Raw genomic sequence first — 23,523 nt, 5'->3', positions numbered from 1 at the left:
ACCATTGTCAAATTTTAGAAAAATACAACTTTTTAAATTTTACTAATTTCAAATTATTTAAATCTGCCTGTCTAATATACAAAGTTATACATGGTCTGGCGCCTCCACCAATGAGTGATTTTATTAAACAAAAGTCTAGCAGTGTTGCTGGGTCTCGACTGACTCGAGCCACTGTTAGAGGTGATTGTGAACTGGCACTCAGGCGGACCACCTTTTCACAGAATGCTCTGTCATATCAGGGAGTGAGCTTCTGGAATAGTCTTCCACTGTCAGTGAGGGAAAGTACAAGTCTACCCATCTTTAAGAGTCACTTAAAAGGGCGGCTGAGGGACACACAAACATGTAATCATGTTTAATAATCATGTTTTATATTGGACGGGAAAAAGAGTTAGTGTATTACAAAAAGGAAAACAACTGTTAATGCAATGGGTGAACGCAATATCACGATGGTCAGGGCATGTACAATACTGGGGTTTGTGCAATATAATTGATGTGTTTCCGTTATTGTTATCTATACTGTCCTCTGTGTCCACTCTCCTTGTCATTGTTTGTTCTAGTATAATGTGATCACTGTTTTTGTCCTTGTCACATGACCTGTAAATAGTGTCTCTGTATGTTTTTACTAACTTGTGTTTAACACCAACCTGCCAGAGGGTCTGCAGATGGAAATTAGCCCAAGGCTATAATCTGGCATATTTACATTTGTTAAAATGTTCATTAATATCTATTGCCCCTCTTTCTAAAAAAATAAAATAAAATAAATAAATAAGATCATAGTAAAGATTAATAATCACTTTCAGTTCCTCAACTATAACCACTTTAACAGTCTTCCATACAGTTCTAAGCTCAACCTCCAGTAAGTACAGTGACCATCTCTGATTGCTTTAAACCAGGGGTAGGCAACTCCAGGCCTCAAGTGCAGGTTTTAGACATCACCCTGTGTCAACACACCTAAATCAAATCATTAGTTCATTCCCAGGCCTCTGGAGAACTTCAAGACATGTTGAGGAGGTAATTTAGCCATTTGAATCAGCTGTGTTGGATCAAGGACACTCGAAAACCTGCAGGACACAGGCACTCGAGGTCTGGAGTTGCCTACCCCTGCTTTAAACTAACCTGAACATGAACATCAGTAGATTGCTCTTGAATAAGACTGCCATCTAGTGGAAAGTAAGTATAACTGTATATATAAACGTATAGCTGTAGCTGCACAAACAAGAGCAGAAATGGTGTTTCTCGGACATTCCATTGTATTTTACTACAGTAGCCTCTGAGTGTTCTATGCTACAGTATTGACAGATATCCCATCGGAATCAGTTACACTGTCGTCGCCATTTATCATTCAAAGCTGACATCAGAGGGAATCTCCAGTCCTTCCTTTCCTGTTTGCAAGTGTAAGGTGACTCCTGAGGGGGAATTCCCGCTAACAGCTGATGGTCTAGCCCCGCCCCCACACATGTCAGCCTCTTGCCGATGTGTAAAAAATGCGGATGGACCCGTGCCGCGGCGGCGCTGCTTACGCGCAGGCGCTCTTTGTTCTCAGATCAGTCCTCTGCCCCGTGACGTCACTACGAGGAAATGAAAACCGTCCGTAAACTCCGCACAAGTGAACTCGGTGTCGAGTTGTCGAAAATTAGACCGACTTAGATAGGAACTATGGCTTTCAAAATAAAAGCAAAGCGTTCTTGAAGAATGAATTAAGATTGCCCTAAAAACAAATATCAAAAGCTAAGGACTTCAGAAAGAACAAATAATCACTGTAGTCTTTTAATATGATAAATAGAAGTGAAAATAGCTACACACAATACAGTTTAATGAATATAGTAATGAAATTAAATAAGGCTAATGAAATAAGCCTTATTAAATTCCAGCGCAAGATGATGGTTTTCCTCTGATGATGAATTTAATTTTATAAAGACATTATTTATTTTTAGGTGGAGGAATTTCAATTTCAGCAGATGTTGCAGTGCTGGTAGCAATTGCGGATTTGTTTGTTTTGTTTGTTGTTTTGTTTCTTTGATTTTGTCTTGCGGTTTAGCGGATTCATCTACTGCTTATTAAAATAAACTTCAGATGAATTGTTGAATTAAGTCTTTACTGTTTGAAACCCCCATTAGTGGAAAATGTTATTTTTATATTATTTTAAACTGATAACTACACTGTCACTATAATTGCTCTATAGTTGTTATTTGTCACAAATCAAAACAAAGCTCTTGATCAAAAGAGTCACTGATGTGATCTAGGTGCATATGCACACAAAGTAAATTTCCAGTCAAAATCTTGGCCTTTCAATGATTTATTTTTGCAAGAAAGCAAACCAAGAACTAGGCATATATGCATGCTGGTACCAATTTACTGAGATAATCATAGATTCTAAAAAAAAAAATTTTAATCCATAAAAATAACCAATAAATTAGTTAAAAATACCTAAAAACAAAAGAAAGTAAATAGCAAGCATAATAATTCAACAAAACATCATAATAATAATAATAATAATAATAATAATAATAACAATAATAATAATAATGAGCTCTTACGCGATTATCACTGATAACGCAAAACGCAGAAAGTTAATTTATTCGATATAAATCAACAAACACAAAAATGCATTGTTTATCAGTACTGCGCCAGTTAATGAGTTTACTTTGAAAGGAACAACCGGAAGCAAATATCGTTTTTTCTGTATCGTCGCTCAACGCCCCTGCTAACTAGAAGAGCAATATTACTCGACATACACAGCCACCTTTGCGATACTGCCTATGTATTGTCAGCGCGAACAGGCAGGCTGTGTTTAGTTCTCGAGTTGCCAGCAGGTGAGTTAAAACCTTTAAACTCGGTTGACGTTTGGTGTGACGCAGTTTGGTTGAGGTTAAAGCTCGTCCGTGTTCGTTTTAAGTTACTGGTAACTTTTTATTGTTTACCAAAAGTCACACTTAGGATAGGCCTATTCCAAGAAAGTGAAAGTAAAACAATACTGAAAGAAGGCCAAAACAAATATAACTATTTTTGGCCGAACTTAGTGTCCTCCAAGCTAGTATTACACGATTATTTTGAACTAGCATGTGAGATTTCCGACTCGTACTTGTAAATTGGCGATCAACGGTGATATCCGCTGTTAAGAGCTTCTAAATGTGATGTTACATCTTATTTAGGCCATTATGTAGTATACCATGGCGTTAGGGCGAAAGGACAACACAGTGTCTCTGTTATTGAAATCAAATTGCCATATCATGTGACTCTTGATGGGATAATTCGCCTCGGCATGCTCCTTCTCGGCTCCCGAAGCACTGAGTCACTGAGTGATGTCAGCAGACATTTTTTTTAAACATGTCTTACTGGCAACAACAAGCCAAATGAGATTAAACACAAACGTATTCGCAGTTAAAAATGCCGCATTTTTTCATTTTTTATTTTTGGTAAACATTAAAATTAGCTGTTAAATTTACAAAAAAAAAAAAAAAAAAAGATCAACGTTAGTATTTAAGTCAATTTCTTCTTGTGATTGTGATTATTTGAAACCATAAATCCCGAATGTATTAATTATTTTTAAATTAACTTATAGTGCGTAATATATAACATGGGATCATTTTGATTTTATATTATCTGATAAATGTTCCACGTGAGGAATGCAGCATTAAAGCCACTATATGTAGAACTGGAAGTGTGAGCTTCAGTGCCCCCTAGTGGGAACAGCAAACACCAACACTTACCATACAGTCATCTTATTTTTAAAAAAGTGCACCCTTTTTAATTTTATACATCTAAACATTATATCAGAACATAACAAAGAAAATCATCAGGTCCTCATCAGGTTCTAAAATAATTTAAATACAGCCTCATATGAAAAACAGTGTGTGATGTATTAACCTGTGTTTAGAGTTATTAATTTAGCTTTAGTTATTCACCTAAAATTAAACCAAAATACCAAAACAGTTTGTGAAGAATCACTTTGTTGCAGAAGAATTTTGGCCCAGTCATCTTTACAATGTTGCTGCAGTTCTTTGACATTTGCAGGTATTTATTCATACGCATCTCTCTGAAAGAACCTCTGCACCATTTCAACAAGGTTAAGGTCTGGACTTTGAGTATAACTGTATATATTATTATCAGTATAACTGATTCTTTACTTTTTAAGTCGTTCTGTTGTAGATGTGCTTCTGTGCTTGGGATCATTGTCCTGTTTCATGACCAGAGTTTTAGCCACGCTTTAGCTGTCAGACAGACGGCCTCACATTTGACTCTACAATATTTTGGCATATAGAGAGAACCCAAATCACCACCCATCCACCACCGTGCTTGATAGTTGCTTTTAGGTGTGTGTGCTGATATGCTGGTGTTTCGGTCACACCAAATTTAGTGTTGTACATTATGGCCAGACATCTTCACTTTGGTCTTGTCTATCCAAAGACAATATACCAGCGAGTAACTGCTGGATAAGGGAAGTAGGTGCGCCCGGAGTAAACCTTTCTCATGTTCCAAGTGAGCAAAGCGACTACCAGTGAGGGTAAAGAATAATATTTATTGACGTATGACCTGGTAGTTTATGCTACTCAGGCAACCAGAGCCAGGAATGTCAGGAAGCAACCACCCTCCACAGCAATGTGTATAGTGACTGTGCTTTCTTTTTCACATGACTGTAGCTGTTTGGCTTTGTTCTCAACCTTCTCTTGATGACTTATTTGTTGCCAGTGTTTCCGATTGTTTAATATACAAATAATATACAAAACATGACAAAACGTCCTTCCTCTCAGCATCATGGCGTCTGGAGGCCCCGTGATGAACGGCGACATCTCTCGCTCTGCCAATCAGCCCGGCACACTGGAGGAAACCCTGCAGCAGATGAACATCCTCATTCAGGAGAACAGAGACCTGAAAGGTGAGAGCAGGGATGACCGAGGATAGAGCAGTTAGGGAGAGGACAAATAGTGAAAAATTGGTGATAGTTGGAATGAGTGAGTTTGTAACACGCGCATTTATTTTAATTCTCTCTCAGAGGCTCTCCGTCAGACCAACCTGACGATGAAAGAGCGCTTTGAAGGTTTGTCTGCGTGGCGGGAAAAACAGAAGGAAGAGCGGGACTTCCTGGAGAGCCGGCTCGAGGAGGCCCGTGGCCGCATGGAAGCACTTACCCTCCAAAACCAGGAGCTGAGCAGGGGGCTGGAGGACACCGGGAAGACCGGAGGAGCTGTGGGAGGAATGCAGGTGAAGCTGATAATATTGCGCATATATTGCACTGCAGATTTATGGACACTTTAGTCATTTCTGCGTTTATGCTATGTAATGTCATCGTCCAATCAGATTGCAGAGCTGGAGGCCCTGCGTGCTCAGGTTGCTCGGCTGCAGGCAGAGAAGAATGACCTGGTGGCCTTGAACTCTGAGCTACAGCTCAAGGCAGAGCACGATTCTCAGGATGATTCGTTTATTGAGATCATCAAAGTGTCGGTGAGGACGGATGAATAGCACAGATCATCATCAAACACTCTTTTTTTTTTTTTATATTCAGCCTGATTTTGGTGAAATGACAAACAGGAGGAGAAGCTTGGTGTCTTAGTATTGTTTTTCCTCCCAGGATGGAGGTATCGATGGCGTGAACGAGGCATTGGGAGCAGAGCGCAGCAGACGCCAGGATGCGAGCATGACAGCGTCACGCATGGACAATGAGGAGGTGACGGTTAGCCAGCTGCTGCAGTCCCTGAGGAATGAGGCGGAGAAAAGCGAGAGGCTGCAAGGCGAGCTGCAGGCCTGCACGGCCAGGTACGAGACAGCAACAAAAGGAAACGTTTCTCAGCTGTGAAAGTGCTTTAAATGTTTTTATTCTGAAAATGAAGCAACAGATTTGTAGCAGTCTGCTTATGTCTTTGCTCTATTAAAAAAAACCCAGTCACAGTTCTGTTTCCAGAATATGTTATGGATAATCCGTTTATTATTTAGTTTCACCTATTATCCAACAGAATTCGAAAGCTAGAAGAAAAAAAGTCCAGTGTAGAGGAATTCACCCAGACACCTGAGCCAGAGACCAAAGAGGATTCTGCGAAAAAAGATAAGGTTTGTTTCTTTTTTCATTTTTTTATATATCACAGTAGATCTGTCCTGCTGAAAGCTGCATTATTGGGTAAATCCTTTCCCTTCCTGCGTCGAGTTTGTGACTTTTCGTGTGCGACTGTTGCAAATATTTCAGGCGGCCTCTGAGGTGGAGAATCTGAAGGCTCAGATGATGACACTCTACAAAGAGCTGCAGCAGGCTCAGAGCAAACTGGATGAAGCAGAAGGCATGAAGAAGAACCTGCAGGACAGGTTTGGGCCACACAAACACACTTCGTTAGCTTCATAGCATAAGTGCCTAAGTCATTTGACTAAGTCAATGACTTAGGCACTTATGCTATGAAGCTAACGACTTGCAAATGATTATTTTAACCCTGGAGAACCCATGGGGTCAGAGCCGACCCCATTGGTTTTCTAGGGAAACCATGGGGTCAAATTTGACCCCATGGTTTCTCCAGGGTTAAACTTAAAAACAGAAAAGTGCAGAAAGATAACACCACCTAAACTAAATGCTATACCTCGTTTAACTGATGTTCTGTGTTATTTGATATATGTCTTATTTTTTTGGGGGGGGGGGTTGAAGATGTCGGGAGGTGGAGCAGGATGTGGCAACCCTGAAGGCCCAATTGGTGGAGAAACAGGCCGTTCAAACGGAGAATGACCGACTGAAGCTCCAGCTGAACAGCATGCAGGCCCAGAGCCTGATGGAGCAGAGGAAGACTGCAGAAGAGAAGTCAGAGAAAACACAAGCATACATACACATTAACTGATTGTGTGAGAGTGCAGAAACGTCATATTGTGACACTGATTTTCATCGGGTTGTGTTACTGTACTTTGACTACACAGAGCTTTGTAAAGCAATCGGGTCACTTCACACAAATCGCTAAACACAATTTACTAAACACAGGAACAACCTGGCGCAGCTGAAGGACGCCTACACCAAACTGTTTGAGGACTACACTGAGCTCAAAGACGAGAAACAGAGAAAAGAGGTAACTTTATGTTGCGTTGTGTGGATCGTACTGATTTTCACAAACGTGATGCAGTAAAAAAAAAAAATATTGATGGCATTTAAGAAAAAAAAAAAATCAGAGATAACTGGCACCTTTACCATCCTGTTTGGTTCTGCAGTCTCATCTGGCGGAGGAGCTGCAGCAGCGGCTGACAGCAGCTGAAGAAGCTCTCGCTATTAAGCAGAAAAAGATCGATGAGATGAAGCAGGACATGTTCCAAAAGGAGAAGGAGCTGGAGACCATATCTGTTTTCCAGGCTCAGGTCAGTGGTTCTTTACGTGTGAGCACTTGAAATATATAATCTAGCATTAAACCCAACAATCAGAAGGCCTCAGCACAACAGGATTGCCTCCACTTTTAATGGTAGTCATCGTGTTTTTGTTTTTTCTGTACTTTCTGCAGGCAGAGATCTACTCCTCCGACTTCCACGCAGAAAGAGCAGCGAGGGAGAAACTCCACGAAGAAAAGGAGCGTCTGGCTGCTCAGCTGGAGTACGTGAAGAAGCAGAACACCCAGCTGCAAGACGAGATGGACTCAATGGGCAGGTGTGCATTCAGAGAGAGGACTGACCTGGTCACGATTTGAGCTTCTTCAGACTAAATGTGTTAATTTCTATTCTTCTTGTGGAGAAAAACTCCTCGTGATTTAATAAAGGATTGAAATTTAAAAGTAGAGTCTGCAGCTCGACTAACTTACAAATTAACAAAGGTTTTGCTGTATAATTCTGTCAAACCCATTTCTATTTACATGACCACAGAAACAAACTGAGTATAATGTCGTGATTCGGCTCATCTGAAGCTTTTTCTTTGTGTGCAGGCGCTCACTGAACGAGATGCAGAGGAGACATTTGTCACAAGGTGGAAACCCACATGGAGGTGGACCATCTTTAGTTGGAAGAGGTACAGCATGTTATAATTTAACCTCTCACACAAACCTTATTCCTGGCTTTCTCTTATATAGCTTACACCGGACTCCCCTCTGACATTTTGATTATTTGGATGTTATTACTGGCTAGAAATACAATTACTCTAATTTACTATCTTTTATACCAAAAAGAGATAGATGGTCTTTTGAAACACATGCCACTATATTTGGATCGAAATATGAGGTGATTAGCCAGCTTGGTTTTTACGGTAATGTTGTGTGATGTTATTTGAATGGTGTTTTTGGCTAGTGAAAAAGCAGTTTAATATAAAATGTAGGCTACTTGCCAAAAATGAAGAAAAAAAACAAAAGTCAAATTCTTTGGGTGTCTTTCATTACAATTGTTCGCCAGACAAGGGAATCCCAGAGTAGCCAGACCCTAATACATTCCCTGCTTAATCTTCTTATAAGTTATATAATGAGCATTACATAATTAGGTGCAACTAAGACTTGAATCTACCAAACGAGACAATGAAGTCATTAAGAAAATATACAATCAGACCTGTTTTTGTTTTTTTTTTGTTTTTTTTAACCATAGCTGCCCTTTACTGGATGTTACAGGGAATACACCGACTTTTCATTAATTTTTATTTCCATTGTTTTTGCCTCAGCTCTTGTTTCTTTTTTTTGGGTACTTTTACTGCTGACAGGAACTGCACAAGATTTTTCTCCGCACAAGTAATGACTTTGCGATTAAGGAACGTTACCTGACCTTTTGCAAAATGATAGTTAGATGCAGCAAAAATCATCCAGTATAGCCAAAACATTCGACTGAATGACCTTTGTGGTGTAATCAGTCTGTCAGAAAATACAAGTGGAACTGGAACAGCCATCCAGCAGGCTAGAGTTGTGATCGGTGTCTCTCACTTTCAGGTACTGACTGGCAGCATCAGGGGAATATCCCTGAGCATGCGTGTCCCAAGTGTAATGAGATCCTTCCAGACCTGGACTCCCTGCAGATCCACATCATGGACTGCATCAACTAGACGTGCGTCACAGCATATAAGCATTCACGGCAACAGCGGCTGCATCATCACCTAATCGGAGTCTTCCTCTGCTTTGTCCTGTACCTCTTCACTCCAAGAGATCCCATATGGGATTAATAACATTTATTCTCGGGTGGGAACACTTTGCTTTTGGAAGAAGCCAAACTGTGATGTTTGGAAAACATGTAAAAAAAGTATGTTGACTGTATTTTGTTGTACATTTAAAAGTTGCTCACAAACACTCAGAACAGTATAGAAAACATTCTACAGAACACCACCTATCATGCGGCATGCTGTCCGTCACATTGTTGGATTTTTTTTTTTTTTTTTGTAGCTGTGTTGTCTGAAGCAAGCTGAAAATTTTCAGGGGCAAAACAAGTTCAGAGCAAACAAAACAGAAGCTGCATAGACCTTTTGGTAAGATTTTAGTTAAGCACTGACTACTGGTCATAAATATATTAATAAATCAACCAAAGTTGAGCCTTTAAAAGCTGCATCTGTTTACAAGTATTTGGTTGCTGAAGGCTTTCTATATTTTTGAAGGATTCTTTTTCAAATTAAAATGAAATTGCTTCTATATTTTTCCTCACTAAGGATATTTTAGTTCATAATTTGGTGTTTGGTGGTAAAAGCAGCATTCACCATGTAGGCACTTTATGAAAGATATATATTTTATTTTGACTTTGCATATTGTACCTGATAATCAGAATATAATGTATTTAACCTGATCAATTTGTCACTAAAGTGCAGGTAGAATCTGTACTCTGTAGACTGTAAAGACCTTCCTGATTCAAGTTCGGTGAAAGAAAATAAAAGCGTTTGCAAATGTGTTTGCTTTTACTCATGTCTGATGTCACTCTTCATATATTATAAAAATGAAACAAACATTTTAGTTAAATACGATGAAATAAGCCAGAGCTAATGCTGTTATACAAGCACTTCGCATATTACATTACCTTCCTGTTTAAAGATACCCTTTAGGGCTTTTCACATCTTAATCACAGTCGACTGTAAGTATTAAAAATGTTTCAGTATTGACATGACTTCATATGTTTTAAAGTCCCGTGAAATGACATTTTAGGCGACTGGGGTTTCCCTGTATAAATAATACAACAAAATCTACTTCAGTAGTAGCTTATGATGTTTTTGTTTTTTTACTTCTAGCTCATATTAATATCTAATCAAAGAAATTGCTATCCGAGCAACCACCCATTAATCTTTTTTTCTTTTTTTAAATCAGGCAAGATTTTGGGCACCTACCAGCACTCCGACAACACAACGGGGTCCTTCGTTTAGCGCCAGTTTGGATTTTCTCCCTCGCCCGGCCTGTGTGTGTGAATTACAATGAGGTTTATTGTGTCGTTTTTATTAAATATAACCGAATGACTTGTACATCGCCACGAAAGGCTTTACTTAGGACAGTAGGCGTTATTTTCGAGAGGTTGAATGTGGTCGTAACATCCGGTAAGGTGGTTTTCGGGGTGCTTGAGTGAAGGAAGACGCAAAGTTGCAAAAAGGTAAACTGTCTCATTATCTTTGACTTGGTCATAAATGAATGGAAGCTGTTTGTTTGTGTATATATACATATGCAGAGTTATAGTTTTATATTCACTTGGGAAAGCGGCTGTCCATATCTTCAAACATTTATGCTCTTAGTTGCTTTTTACCGGGTTAAGTGTAACCACTTAGTCGTTTCATTTTACATTGTAAGTCAAGCTTAACTTATCTCCACTTTAGGCTGAACCTAGATTTTAATACTTTGGACATCTTTTCGTTTTCACATAGAATGAGTGTTAAAGCTGTTAGCGTCTTTAAAACAACTGGGACAGGATTTTAATTGTGCTCAGTAGCTCACAGTGTTGCACTGTTCTATACTGTGCAGTAAAGTGTAATACACAATTAATTGATTTAATGTATGTACAGGGTTAGTTACTGCTGCTAAAAGTGATTCTACAAGCTATTAAATTGTGCTTTGTGCTTAGTTTTTGCACAGCACTGCATAGAGTCCTGTGAAAACTGTTTTTCATATCACTGTAGTTTCAATTATTACTTGCATCGTGAAGAGATTGCTCCAACCTCTGCCGGAAAATCTGGAATTCTTTTTTTATGCTAATGTGTCCCCAGCAAGGAGGTAACAGGGTGATATCTCATCAGTGCAGGAAATTGTGTTGGATGTAAAATTATTTTGCCAAGAGCTGGACAAGCTGTGCATCTACACTAGCAGTCAAAGGTTTGGACACACCGTCTCATTTAAGGTTTTTCCTTTATTTTCGTGACTATATACATTGTAGATTCTTGCTGAAGGCATCAAAACTATGAATGAACACATGGAATTATGTAGTAAACAAAAATGTGTGAAATAATTGTGACAGACTGGCGACCTGTCCAGGTTGTATACCGCCTCTTGCCCTATGACAGCTGGAATAGGCCCCAGCGCCCCCTGCGACCTTGAAAAGGATAAGTGGAAGCGAATGGATGGATGGTGTGAAATAACTCAAAACATGTTTTATATTTTAGATTCTTCAAAATACCTGCCCTTTGTTTTGATTACTGATTTGCACACTCTTGGCATTCTCTTGATTAGCTTCATTTTTGAAATGGTTTTCCATTTCAGGTGATTACCTGAAATGGAAAACTCTTGAAGGACTTCCCAGAGATGCTTAGCACTTGTTGGCCGTTTTGCCTTCACTCTGTGGTCCATCTCATCCCAAACCACATTGACTGGGTTTAGGTCAGGTGACTGTGGAGGCCAGGCCATCTGGTACAGAACTCCATCACTCTCCTTCTTGGTCAAATAGCCCTTATACAGCCTGGAGGTGTGTTTGGGGTCATTGTGCTGTTGAAAAATAAATGATGGTCCAACTAAACCCAAGCCAGATGGGATGGCATGTCGCTGCAGGATGCTGTGGTAGCCATGCTTGTTCAGTGTGCCTTCAGTTTTGAATAAATCCCCAGCAATGTCACCAGCAAACTATTCCCACACCATCACACCTCCTCCTTCATGCTTCATGGTGGGAACCATGCATGTAGAGACCATTTACCTTTTCTGTGTCACACAAAGACACGGCAGGTGGAACCAAAGTTCTCAAATTTGAACTCATCAGACCAAAGCACAGATTTCCACCGGTCTAAACAAATCTCTTCTGCTTGTTGCTTTTCCTTAGTTGTGGTTTCTTAGCAGCTATTTATATTTGATGTCTTCAGTTTATATCTACAATGTAGAAAGTAGTAAAAATAAAGAAAAACCATTAAACGAGAAGCTGTTTTCAAAGTTTTGAGAGAGATAATATATTGGGATAAGCTCACAAAGCCTCTTGTTAAGTCTAAATTCTATATTACTGTATACATAACACAAGCATTATGAAAGATGCAGCATTCGGTTAACTTTAGAAGTTTGTAACCTTGAGAAAGAGGGTCGAAGACAGCATCTAACTTGGAGCATGACACGGCTTGTTTAACTTTTGTCTTGTAAAGTCTGTAATCTCTCAGGTGGTCAGCTGGACACCTTGGATACATGAGAAACACGGCTGCTGGAGTGTGTTATCACACTTTCCTGTGTGCTGCTGTGTGGTCTGAACAGTTTCACAATTCAGTCAAGCATTTAAAGAATGTGTTTTCTTGAATGTTTTTTTTCTTTGTGGAAATTACAGCCCACATCTGGGTTTTTATTGTTTTTGTTTTCTGCGGGTCTTTCTTGAGGTTCTGCCAAAGTAATTCCACATATTTGCCTTTCTGTAGGTGACCAGGTGATTTGACATCAACGACACAGTGTAATTCCTTAAAATGGAGAGTAAGTGTCTGATTTAAAGCTCACGAGAATACTGCTTTATCAGTGGGTTAAGACACAAATGAGTGCATGTGCATTTCACTCAGGTGAGGATGATCTGGATATTCTGACTGCGCTGCTGGCTGAGAGCGAGGGTATTGGCGAAGAACAAGAAAGCCAGGAGCAGGCGGACGATCTGGACGGGCTGTTTGATGAGGAAAATGACGAGGAGTACAAAGAGGGCGTCGAGGAGGAAGAGCACAATGTGGACGAGATGTTGGAGCTCTTTGGAGATGTGGATGACATCAAACAAGAGGAGAAGGACAAAGAATCAGAGGGTGATTGTGAGAACCTGAACAAGTCGAAAGAGGATTTACAAGGTTTGTTGATGTACAGTGGAGTTTAGTGGAGCTACATGCTGAGCCTGTGTTGTCAGCTTAATTTTGTTATGCATTTTTTCTTCTTCAGAGGAGTTGAGGCAGATGAAGGAGCAGATGGAGAGGTTGCAGCAGCAGCTGGAGGCCAGCCAGAAAGTCTCAGTCCCGTCAGCCTCTTCAGCCAAGACTTCAGGAAAAAACTCACCAAGTGTCACACCAGTGAGACCCAAACCTGCACCTACCCAGCAACCCACCTGCAAACTGAGCCAGGCCAGACCAGCCACTAACACACAGAAGACACCAGCAGGTAAAGAAAACAGTGATGCCAACTCCCTCTGTAGTGCTCAAGCACATTGTACTGTGTCTAACCTTCTCTCTGTGCGACTGCAGTAAAGCAGTTTTTCTTGTGTATAGTTTTGTTATAGCTATAACCCTCATGTTTCATGAATGCTTTCTTCTTCTTCTTTTTTTCCATCCCTCCAGTAGCGTCTTCATCCACTCCAGCAAGAGCAGGAAGCCTCAAGCTCCAGGAGTCCTCTGAGTTTTCTTCTCAGCTCAGCTTTGCTGACTCATTTAAAAGCAAACCGAGAGTGGCTCACCAACCTAAACCCAGCACATCACCGGGTAAAACTCCAGTTTTTCCTTAAACAAAGTGATTGTGTCGTCACACACATTAGAGTGATGCACGTACGTTCTGTGTCTGAGTTTTTCTTGGCTGTGCTCCCCTCAGAAAGCAGAGGACCACTGGTAGAGATAAAGATCGGCAGCTCCTTCAAGCCCATAGAGAGCACCAGCACAGCCCCTGATGCTCTGCGCTCACCTTCAGCGTCCCATAGCAGACCTGCAGCAGCTGCGTCAGCAGTGCAGCCTAAAGCTCCTTCTTATCCATCTCTTCCCAAAGACGTGGCTCTTGAGAAATATTCAGGACTGCGGCTCAGGTCAGAGCACTGAAGTGATGACAAGTTGTCAGTTGAATTAGGTTTTCTTGTTTTGTTTTTTCCCATTCCTGTGTTTTTAAGTCTTTGGCTCGGTTCTGTTTGTCTCCTCAGAAAACCACGTGTTTCTTCTAGCGAGATGGACCGTAAGATGGCTGACCGCCGTCTGATTCGACTGTCACAGTTACCGGAGCGTATGGCTCGGGAGAAGCTGGAAGACAGCGACTGGGTGACGTTTGCTGTGCTGGTCAATAAAGCCACGCCTCAAAGCAACAGCAGTGTAAGTCAGACCTTGTGGACTTTGTTTGTGCAGCATCAGTAACAGTTTCATAGAAAAATATACAAAAGAAATGAATAAAAACTCTTTGTAAAAGAGTAGTTAAGGATGAGTTTTTCTGGTTTTAATCCAGCCTTTAGGGATGACTTTGAACAGAAGTAGGATTGTTCTGCATATACAGGAGGCAAAGATTTTTTGGTGTTTAATATATTTAAGTTGGAGTTAATTAAACCAAACTATTTCAGTATTGCTTGCATGATGCTAGGATTTGTTTTATTTATTTATTTTTCCCTGTGGAAGTCAAAAACCTTCGTGGTAGCACTAAGAAGATATTTCTATGCGGATGATAAATACATTTATCCTGTAATATTCCTGATTGAGCACTTTCTTCTCTGCAGGGCAAAACCTTTAGCATCTGGAAACTCAATGACCTCCATAACCTGGAAGTGTTTGTGTCTCTGTTTCTGTTTGGTGAAGTTCACAAAGAGCACTGGAAGACTGAGACGGGCACAGTAGTCGGACTCCTCAACCCAAACCCCATGAAGCAGAAAGAAGGATATGACGGGGTGAGCAGAAAGTCTGAAATGAATCTAATGTGGAGTCTGAGGAAAAATTATTTTCTCATTCTCAGTGATTTTGTACTTTAAAATCAGCTTCCAGTAGGAAAGACAGTCTGATATGTTGAATATTGGACACACTTGAGGCCTCCACTTAAATGTTTCTTGAGGGTCTGAGGCTCAAACCTTTTTCTTGCCTTTATGCCTTTAAATGAACATTTACACCTAATGATAAACAGATCCTTAGTCCATCTATTAATGGCACTGTGATATAAAGGTTTGACAATGTTACATTTTACTGCAAAATGTAACTCATATGTCTAAACTTTATCTCATTGGATAAAACGGATACGGGCAAAGTCTAACTTTGAGGACACAATTTGCAATTGAAAAAAGGTGACAAAAGGCAATAATGCACAATAGTCTGCACATTGCATTATTAAAGTATCGTGATTGAAATGATGGTATCGTATCATGGGCTGTCTGGTGAGTCCCACCTCCAGTAGCTAACACCCATCATGTACGTCTGTAGTGTCTGTAGTTTTTGTACTGTAAGCTGATTTCCTTCCCAGAATATAAAACCTTGTGTGGAATGTGTGCAGGTGAGCCTGACGGTGGATCACCCACAGAAGGTGCTGTTGATGGGTGAAGCTCAGGACTACGGTATCTGCAAGGGTGTGAAGAGGAACGGAGAGCCATGCTCGCAGATAGTTAACATGGTTAGTCTGTTCTATCGTGTTTTCTGTACCTAAATGATTATCCTGTTGCCTTAAACTTCCATCTCCTCCACAGTATGAGTGCCCATACTGCCAGTATCATGTCAAGGCCCAGTATAAGACGATGAGCTCAAAAAGGGCCGAGCTGCAGTCGTCGTTTTCCGGAAGAGCGCCCAGTAAAGTCATGGGGAAGGGGAAGGCAGGTGGCCTGAGAGAGCGGATTTGTCAGGACGGTTTCTACTACGGCGGCGTGTCCTCTGCTGCCTGTGCCGCCTCACTGTGAGTGTGTTTTTTCCTATTGCTAAAGTTCAGGTCAGTCAGACTGTAAGAGGAAGCTCTTTCTACTTTCCCTTTACATCTACAATATAGCAAATGAAGAACAATGCAGTAAAATCAATAAAAACTTGACTCAGCTGTTTCTGTTAGTATCCTCTGCAGCAGTTAGTCATGCAGGCTGTGGTCATAACCCTGTCCAACACAGATTCTGGCTTTAACTGGATTTTCAAATCAATAGTGTGTGCTGAAGTCAGTTTGCGCAAGTTAACTGCCACCCTTACAAAACCAGGAACACAGTGTGGGACTGAAAGCATCCAAGCTGCTGCATTTTCAGTAACAAGCCTGTGTGTTGCAGGACCGCGTCCAAACCAAACAAACCCACCCAGAAAACTCTGGACAAGCTGTTTGTGAGAGGCTCGGCTCAGCTCATCAGTCAAGCCAAGAGGCTCGGTAAGGACTGCTAGATTCTCTCACACTCACAGATTTGAATCATTCCTCATGGAAGTTGATGTTTACAAGCCTGATGTCGTAGGTGACAGATATATAGAATTGCATAGGAGTATTTTTTGCTTCAAACCCTTTTTTCCTTACCCCGACTTTCAGATCTAAAAATTGTTTTCTCCTTTGATTAAAATACTGATGTAGTTTTCAATCCTGTCGGTAATTTTAGGAGAGATCGATGAACAAAGGCAGAAGGGAGTTCCCTATTTCAACTGTTTTTGCTTGTGTGTGTTTGTAGCCATGCAGTCTGGTGAAGTTGCAGGTTGCTCAGATGAATTCAAGAGCCTGATGTCAGTGCCAACACCTGGAGCTTTGCAGCTGAAGAAGCATCTCACGCAGGGCAGCCAGTCAGGTACACAACCTGCAAATCTTTTGCACTTTTTGGCAAGCTAGGTTATATTAAAGACACGTTTGATTACAGTGTTGTGAACTCAGTCATCTGTCTCACACACACACCAACAAAAAAATCTTATTTGGCATCCTCAGTTTCCAAAGAAACATCGGGAGCTCCTCTTCAGTCCATCTCGGCCTCAGACCTGCTGAAGCAGCAGAAACGGAAGCAGCGGGAGCTCCTGGAGAGCCGGCGGAAAAGGGTGGAAGAAGTTCAGAGAAGGTCGCTGCAGAACTCGGGGGGTGCGACAGGCCAAGATTGTTTAATGTCACCAAAAGCTGCTTCTGAAGTCCCCACGGCCTCCCAAAGCCCGGCGGCGCCCCACACTCCGACCCTGGGCCGAGGCTTCTCCAAGGGAGATGATATCCTCTTCTTTGATGCCAGCCCCCCTCCAGCTCCTTCTCCCAGCACCCTCAACCTATCAGCTGCCAAGCTGGCTGCTCTGAAGAAGCTAAGGGCTAAAGACACGGGGCTGGTGAAGGAAGACCCCAACGCTGTGAAGAGGAAGAGGAGTGACAGCAGTGAGATCAATGCCCGAGTAGAGCGGAATCGCACCTCACCCAGTGGTACGCATTTCAGTTTTTTCCAGTGTAATTCATACATCTAGATAGCTATCCTCTTTTTTTAACTTTCTTGTAAAGTTTTAAATTAAAGATAACAATTATTTGTTATTTTAGCAGTACGGTACCTCACAGGATGGCAGGATATTGTTGCCTCTGTACCTTGACTGCATAATGTTATCTTTTTGTTGTTTTTGTTGTTTGTTGTGCTGCCACAGATTCTTGGGAACACAGGTCTTTATCTTTTTATGCTGAAGTAAACTTACCGTTGCCTGTTTTATGGTTCTTTTCTTTGTCTGAAGCCTCAGCTAATGAGGAGGAGGAGCCGGTGCAGAAAAAGAAGCGAGAACAACTCGACTATGTCCAGTCAGAGGAGTTTCAGAAGATCCTGAAAGCCAAATCTCGCCACGGGATTATACTTCAAGCGGTATGACCAGTGACATTTGATGATGCATAGATGCATATGAAAAACCAAATTTAGTGCAAATTTATAAGTTTGCTGGCTTACAAAGAATTGAACTTCCTCTAATTTTTATGGTAGTTTCATTTTAATGGGGAAGAATCAGAACCAAAATGCCAGAAAAAACATGTTAGGTATAGTTATAAGGTCATGGAGTGGCCTCAGCCAGTCTCCAGACTGCAGTCCTGTAGAAAACCTGTGGAGGGAGCTGAAGCTTTGAGAGTTTCTGTAAAGAGGAGTGGGCTAAAATCCCTCCTGAGATGTGTGCAAACCTGGTGACCAAGTATGACAAATGTCTTACTGACATGAGTCATGTTTTGCTTGGGGATTAAATTCATATTTCTCTTAATGATATAAGGTATAAATATGTATGTGATATGGTTGGTTGATAGTGTCTCTCTTCATTAAAATTAAACAAATATAATTCGATTCACTTTTGTCTATACAGGGCCAAATCACAGCAACAATCACCTCAAGACACTTTATATTGTAAGGTAATACATACAGAGGACCCCCCCCCCATGAGCGTGCGGCCAGTTAAAAATTAGAAGGTTAATTTCTTTGGAAATGAGCAAGCTTACAAATTCAGCATGGTATCCAATAACCTTTTTTCGCCCCATTGTATATTTCTTAATGAATAGCTCTCTTTCTCTTTCAGGCGGAGTACCAGCTACAAGAGCGCTACTTCAATGTTCTGGTGAAGAAGGAGCAGATGGAGGAGAAGATGAGGAACATCAGAGAGATGAAGTGTCGGGCTGTCACCTGTAAAAAGGTACTGAGCCAGAAGTTGAATTCACCGCTGACCCAGGTGTGCTGTGGTTGTCTATCAGAAGTCACTGAAGTAAACCGTTGTTATTCTTCTGCTGGTTCCAGTGTAGTTACACCTACTTCAAGCCGGCGGATCGTTGTGTAGAGGAGAACCATGATCTGCGGTGGCACGAGGCAATGAAACGCTTCTTTAAATGTCCTTGTGGACAGAGAGCCATTGCTCTGGACAGACTGCCACACAAACACTGCAGGTAAGACAGTGGCTTTCCGACAAGGCCTGGCAGAAACACTGAAATGATGTGTACACTGTAGTGGGACTGTGGGACTCGCCAACTCATTAGTCATTTTGCCTTTTCAGCAACTGCGGTCTGTTTAAATGGGAACGAGATGGGATGTTGAAGGTAAGCTGTCACAGATTACCAATTTAAAAGTTTAAAGCAACATTTGATTGAAACAAAGTAGACTGATCACACACTTGATGTTTCGTTGCAGGAGAAAACTGGCCCTAAGCTTGGTGGAGAGCTCCTCCTGCCTCGAGGAGAGGAGCATGCCAAATTCCTCAACAGCATGAAGTGATTTATTATTGAGGGAGCAACCTATAGACTTTTATGTTTGTAATTTAAGGTTTTACCAGGCTTTCATTAGTATCAGGTCTGTTTTTAAATTTTGACATTATGTAGCTCTTGAGTGTCTGTGGTGATACCAGATGTGCTGCAAATTGGCTGATTAAAGCTGATTAAAGATTTTATATGTACAGACTGTTTTTCCCTACAAGAGAAGAATTTTTGCTCACCTATATTGGCACAGAAACACCCTCTAACACGCTCCATATGTTGGTGCCAGGCGGAGCCAGGTGGCACTTACTCAATTCTTTGAGCCAATCCACATGGCTTTAAAGGTCTGAGGTGGAATCACAGTATAGAGATAAAATAAGCTTTTCTGGGGTTGAAGCTGTGTGATTAGCAAGTGCCAGAGTGCCATGCCACATCATTGTGAGGCTTTTATTTTTGCTCGCTATCCCGTCGCTGCTTGTTTCCCCCCCCTTCTTTCTCTTCACTGAGCACTTTGTGTCTAATATTTCCACTCTGGAATGTGGGATCCATTTCAGGCTGATGATTTCTGCAGCTCACCTCATCTTTTATTCCAAACCGCCTACCTCCCTTTAAGTAAAACTCAAAATACCAGACAGTGGAAGTGTGAGGAAAAGCACATCATTGGAAATTCATCTTTATTTGTCATTGTGACTTGGATATGAAGGACAGTTTGTTGGAAAAATTAAGCTACAACTCTTATCTGGCAAAACCATTTGTGTATAAAAGGTTGGTTTCTTGCCGCTAATACAGCACGTCAGGCTGAAACGACATTATATAGCTTCAATGTACATATAAAAAAACCCAAAAAAGCATGCAAAATTTCTGCCCAACAGTACAAAAGTTGATCCTTACAGTTTAACAATGAAGACATATATTGCACTCTTTAAGTTGTATACAGAAATCAGGTTGAGAAAAAGGTGTAGATTAAAGTGGGACAAATACAGAAACCACTTGCACTCAGAGTCGGGCTGTCACCTTCAGTACGGGGTAAAGGTTGTGGCAGTGAGAGCTGCTGTTGCCCAGCTCTCTGTGATTGAGGATGCTTAGTGGAACCAGTAGTAGCGAGGAGAGAGACCATCGTAATGAAACTCACGCAACTGCTCATTTGTCTCTCTTGACCTCTCATTAACCTCTGTAGATGGAAAAAGAAAGAAAATCATAATTAAGGCAATGCAATAAGCAAGCATATAACAAACTATATGTAAAATATCTTGAAAGCCACTGTGACAGCACAGTATTCATAATCACATTGTATTCCTGCTCTACTGTAGTTTACAAAATAAAAAACGAGTTTGAACTAGCGATTGACACCATAAAACAATAGGGAACATTGTAGCCTGGCATGGGTGTTGTGGAAGGAAAAGACTGATGAAAGGAATACACAACCACTGGGGCAAGAAAATCAGATGCAACAGGTCTGTAGAATTTAGACTGCAAACTGATGCGGAACATGGATATCCTCTCTGAGTCCCAACTCTGACAGAGGGTTCTTCCTATATCATGCTATATAAATAAAACCAAATTGGATTGTTGTCAGGAGAGATATGTAACAGTCATTTGTAAAAGACGATGGCGGCAGAGTCATGGTTTGTGGCTGCATTTTACATGGGGGAACACAATCAATCATAACTGGCCTTCCCAGAGCTCAGACCTTGATAAGGAAGCAGTGTGGGATAATCTTGACAGCAAATGGAACAAGAGGCAGCCAACATCCAAAATACACAGAGCTTTGGAAGATCTTTTAAGATGCCTGGAGAACTATTTCCGAAGACTACTATAAGACGTTACAGGAAAGCTGGCAAAGAGAGTTCAGGCTAAACTAAAGAATAAAGGTGGTCACATTAAATATTGATTTTTAAGCCTGTTAGAATTGTTAGACAAACTGTTTTTACCTTCTATAAAGCGCATTTCCTTTTACACGTTCAATAATTTGTTACACCTGTTTCCTATTTTCTGAGGTGGCTCAAGACTTATCAGAGTACTGTGCAAACTTTTTCCAACATACAATTTTAATGCTATACTTTAATCCTCACTCTTACACCTCATTTTATTTTTGTACTGGCGGGAAGCAGTTCATCAAACAAAACCGATGAGTAGATGCTATCAGGTGGAGGTGACTGTAGTGGGTCATATAAAGAGGAGGTTGTTTCAATCTATCCACTGTCTATTAGCATATACAAAAAGAACTGAAATATTCCATACATAGCCTGAAATGTGACTCTAAAGTATAATGCTTTTCATTATTAGCAGTGCCTTAAATTCTTAGCTAGCTAGGCTAGTGTTAGCAAAGCTGAGTTTTTACAGACCCTATTTACAATGAGGACAAATACTGGTGACTGCTATGCCTTAGCCTCCTAGTAGATGCGCCTATGGTATGAATTTTAAAATTCCTACATTGCTTTTTTCCCAGTTACCACATTCCCAAGATTTTCAGAAAACCTGACCTCTTAAACTCAGCGGAGATTTTTAGTATGCTAGGCGCACCTATGGTATCAATTTGAAACTCCGATGATGGCTTGCTCTCAAGTTATTGCATTAACAAATTTGGGAGTAGACACCGCCCACCCACGACGACTACAACAATACGCTATCAGCTTAATATGGGTGAGGGGTAAAAAACATTTATGCTACCTCTAAGTTGCATTCCTGAGTTAGGCAATTGATTCTTCTTAACTATAATCTCAACTGCTTTCAGAAGCTAACAATAAATCTATCAAAAAGTGAAATTTTATGAAACCCTTGCTGCGAAAAGTAAATCACACTAACTTGATAATAATAACATAATTAACTATAGCTCATCTTTTGCACAGTATAGAGAATTTGTTGGCCCCATAGCAAAGCAATGTATGTGCTCACTTCAGAGTAATTCAGGTATTATTCAAAGTTTGGTATCGCAATATTTCTTCCATTCTTTATGGTTCACCAACTTGATTTTAAATGCAGCATAAAGTGATAAAAATGGACCGAGACATGAAAATACGAATTCTGTGTTGGCATTCGGTTGAGACCTTGTTTATCTTTAGAACTTGTTGACCCAAACCATGCAAACACCGTCTCTCACAAATAAAACCCAGTCCCATCTTTATGGTTAGCAGTTCTTAGTTTAGAAACTGTGAATGCAGCTATATCACAAGTGACAGACGACCACAGGGAAGATTGTCAGCTTGGGATCAACCACAAATAGACACTTTGATTTGGTGTGGAGTCTCAAGCACTGTGCTGTGGTTCAACGGCTCGTGGGTGCCAGAAGATCCAAACTTAATCTTTGTCCCTCAGTGTGGTCTCGACTGAGGCCTCTCATGGTGACTAACATTCAAGTAATTGTCAGTTTCCTGTAAGAGTGAGCTCAAGTTGGCTGTTGCAATATCGCCTATCTTTTCTGTTATAGTGCTTCATTAGGGGTCTCAAAGCAGATTGATGTTTCCATTACTATTTCTGTTAAATCAGTGACAATGATTCATGATTATTTGTTCTTGCATTTTTTTTACTTGTGTTTTGATGATTTCACCTTCAGCACACAGAAACAATGACTTTAAGTAAGCATTTGGTATTTAATTGAAAATTCCTTTCCTGTTTTCATTAGCGCTATAAACAGGATAATAGGAAAATGTTTTCCCCTGCTGTGTATTTCCTAATTTGATGTGCTGTTGTGCAATCTCAGCAAAATGTAGACTTGAGGGAACATATCTAATAGTAGGAGTCATAGAATCGCCAGATGCCGTAACTTAATTTTTGTTTCATGGTGTTAAATCGGAGAGCACAGGAACCTGCTTTAAAGAAACCAGGTTAATTCAGGTCTTACCGTCTCGGTCCTCCTCAACATAGTTCTCATATTCGTTCCTTTGTTCCTCATTGTACTCCCTCCTGCGCTCATCGGCTGCCATTTTCACCCTCTGCTCAGCTGTTGGTGATGGAAAGAGTTATTTGCTCACAAAATAGTCAAAATAGAAGGTTGTATTTTTTCACATGTTCAAAACTGTTTTAGTAGTTTTTACTTCCATGGTCTGATTCTACTGTAACCTTTCTTTTTTATTCATTTTTGATTAATCATTTTATTCCATTATTTACCTTCTAATTGGGATAAACATCTAAAATATTGTGTGAACATTATCCCAGGCACAGGTACAGGGTAGGCTCTTTATGGATTAGATAAGACTTCTAATCCATACATAGTGCCTGTAGGTCAACCGTAGCTGCAGTGTGGGAAATAATTATATTTGATGCCTTGCTGAATTTGTATTTGAAGTTTTCTCACTTAAGAAGAAATGAAGAGACTTTTTTAGTAGTTCCATTTTAATGGAGAGACACCGATAGGCTGCTGCTTGCCCATTTGCCAAATAGACCACAATCAGTCAATCAATTACACCTGTCCACAGAATCA

General features: G+C 40.6%; 3 protein-coding genes across 4 annotated transcripts in view; 2 read left to right on the top strand and 1 right to left on the bottom strand.

Annotated features, from left to right (window-relative positions):
- Positions 1–2,657: 2,657 nt before the first annotated feature.
- optn (optineurin) lies at positions 2,658–9,800 on the top strand. Its single transcript, XM_085251845.1, has 13 exons — positions 2,658–2,813; positions 4,752–4,876; positions 4,994–5,202; positions 5,299–5,442; positions 5,570–5,754; positions 5,952–6,045; positions 6,179–6,294; positions 6,626–6,775; positions 6,950–7,034; positions 7,174–7,317; positions 7,458–7,600; positions 7,872–7,954; positions 8,853–9,800. Exons 2-13 carry the CDS (start codon positions 4,756–4,758, stop codon positions 8,963–8,965), a joined length of 1,587 nt encoding a protein of 528 aa, XP_085107971.1. The 5' UTR covers positions 2,658–2,813; positions 4,752–4,755; the 3' UTR covers positions 8,966–9,800.
- A 293-nt stretch (positions 9,801–10,093) lies between these two features.
- mcm10 (minichromosome maintenance 10 replication initiation factor) lies at positions 10,094–19,294 on the top strand. 2 transcript variants are annotated; one of them, XM_085251844.1, is made up of 18 exons: positions 10,094–10,482; positions 12,704–12,755; positions 12,839–13,111; positions 13,200–13,415; positions 13,595–13,732; positions 13,839–14,046; positions 14,158–14,323; positions 14,719–14,886; positions 15,480–15,596; positions 15,670–15,872; positions 16,225–16,319; positions 16,609–16,722; positions 16,857–17,327; positions 17,624–17,748; positions 18,440–18,553; positions 18,655–18,800; positions 18,908–18,950; positions 19,042–19,294. In XM_085251844.1, the coding sequence occupies exons 2-18, from the start codon at positions 12,749–12,751 to the stop codon at positions 19,123–19,125; spliced, it is 2,688 nt and encodes an 895-aa protein (XP_085107970.1). In that variant the 5' UTR covers positions 10,094–10,482; positions 12,704–12,748; the 3' UTR covers positions 19,126–19,294. The 2 variants fall into 2 exon arrangements, with proteins under 2 accessions (XP_085107970.1, XP_085107969.1); XM_085251843.1 differs by having other exon boundaries at positions 13,592–13,732.
- A 457-nt stretch (positions 19,295–19,751) lies between these two features.
- ucmaa (upper zone of growth plate and cartilage matrix associated a) overlaps positions 19,752–23,523 on the bottom strand; it is a 7,091-nt gene continuing 3,319 nt past the window's right edge. Inside the window, exons 4-5 of the mRNA XM_085251916.1 lie at positions 22,945–23,043; positions 19,752–20,274 (exon numbers count right to left, since the gene is read on the bottom strand). Of these exons, the coding sequence (XP_085108042.1) occupies positions 20,186–20,274; positions 22,945–23,043 (188 nt within the window). The 3' untranslated portion in view covers positions 19,752–20,185. The remainder of the gene's footprint in view (positions 20,275–22,944; positions 23,044–23,523) is intronic.

Source organism: Mchenga conophoros, linkage group LG17 (genome assembly GCF_057382185.1).
Source record: "Mchenga conophoros isolate Kocher_MC1m ecotype Shallow Benthic linkage group LG17, M_conophoros_male_GT1.1, whole genome shotgun sequence".
NCBI classification, from domain to species: domain Eukaryota; kingdom Metazoa; phylum Chordata; class Actinopteri; order Cichliformes; family Cichlidae; genus Mchenga; species Mchenga conophoros.
Note: the sequence above shows the minus strand (reverse complement) of the source record. Positions and strands in the feature narration are given on the sequence as shown.

Bases quoted from the DNA above. Each gene is read 5' to 3' on its own strand.
- optn (XM_085251845.1), top strand. From the start codon at position 4,756: ATGGCGTCTGGAGGCCCCGTGATGAACGGCGACATCTCTCGCTCTGCC. The intron at 4,877-4,993 runs GTGAGAGCAGGG...ATTCTCTCTCAG, and splicing joins GGAGAACAGAGACCTGAAAG to AGGCTCTCCGTCAGACCAAC. The intron at 5,443-5,569 runs GTGAGGACGGAT...TTTTCCTCCCAG, and splicing joins TTGAGATCATCAAAGTGTCG to GATGGAGGTATCGATGGCGT.
- mcm10 (XM_085251843.1), top strand. The intron at 13,416-13,591 runs GTAAAGAAAACA...CCATCCCTCCAG, and splicing joins CACACAGAAGACACCAGCAG to TAGCGTCTTCATCCACTCCA. The intron at 15,597-15,669 runs GTTAGTCTGTTC...TCTCCTCCACAG, and splicing joins GCTCGCAGATAGTTAACATG to TATGAGTGCCCATACTGCCA.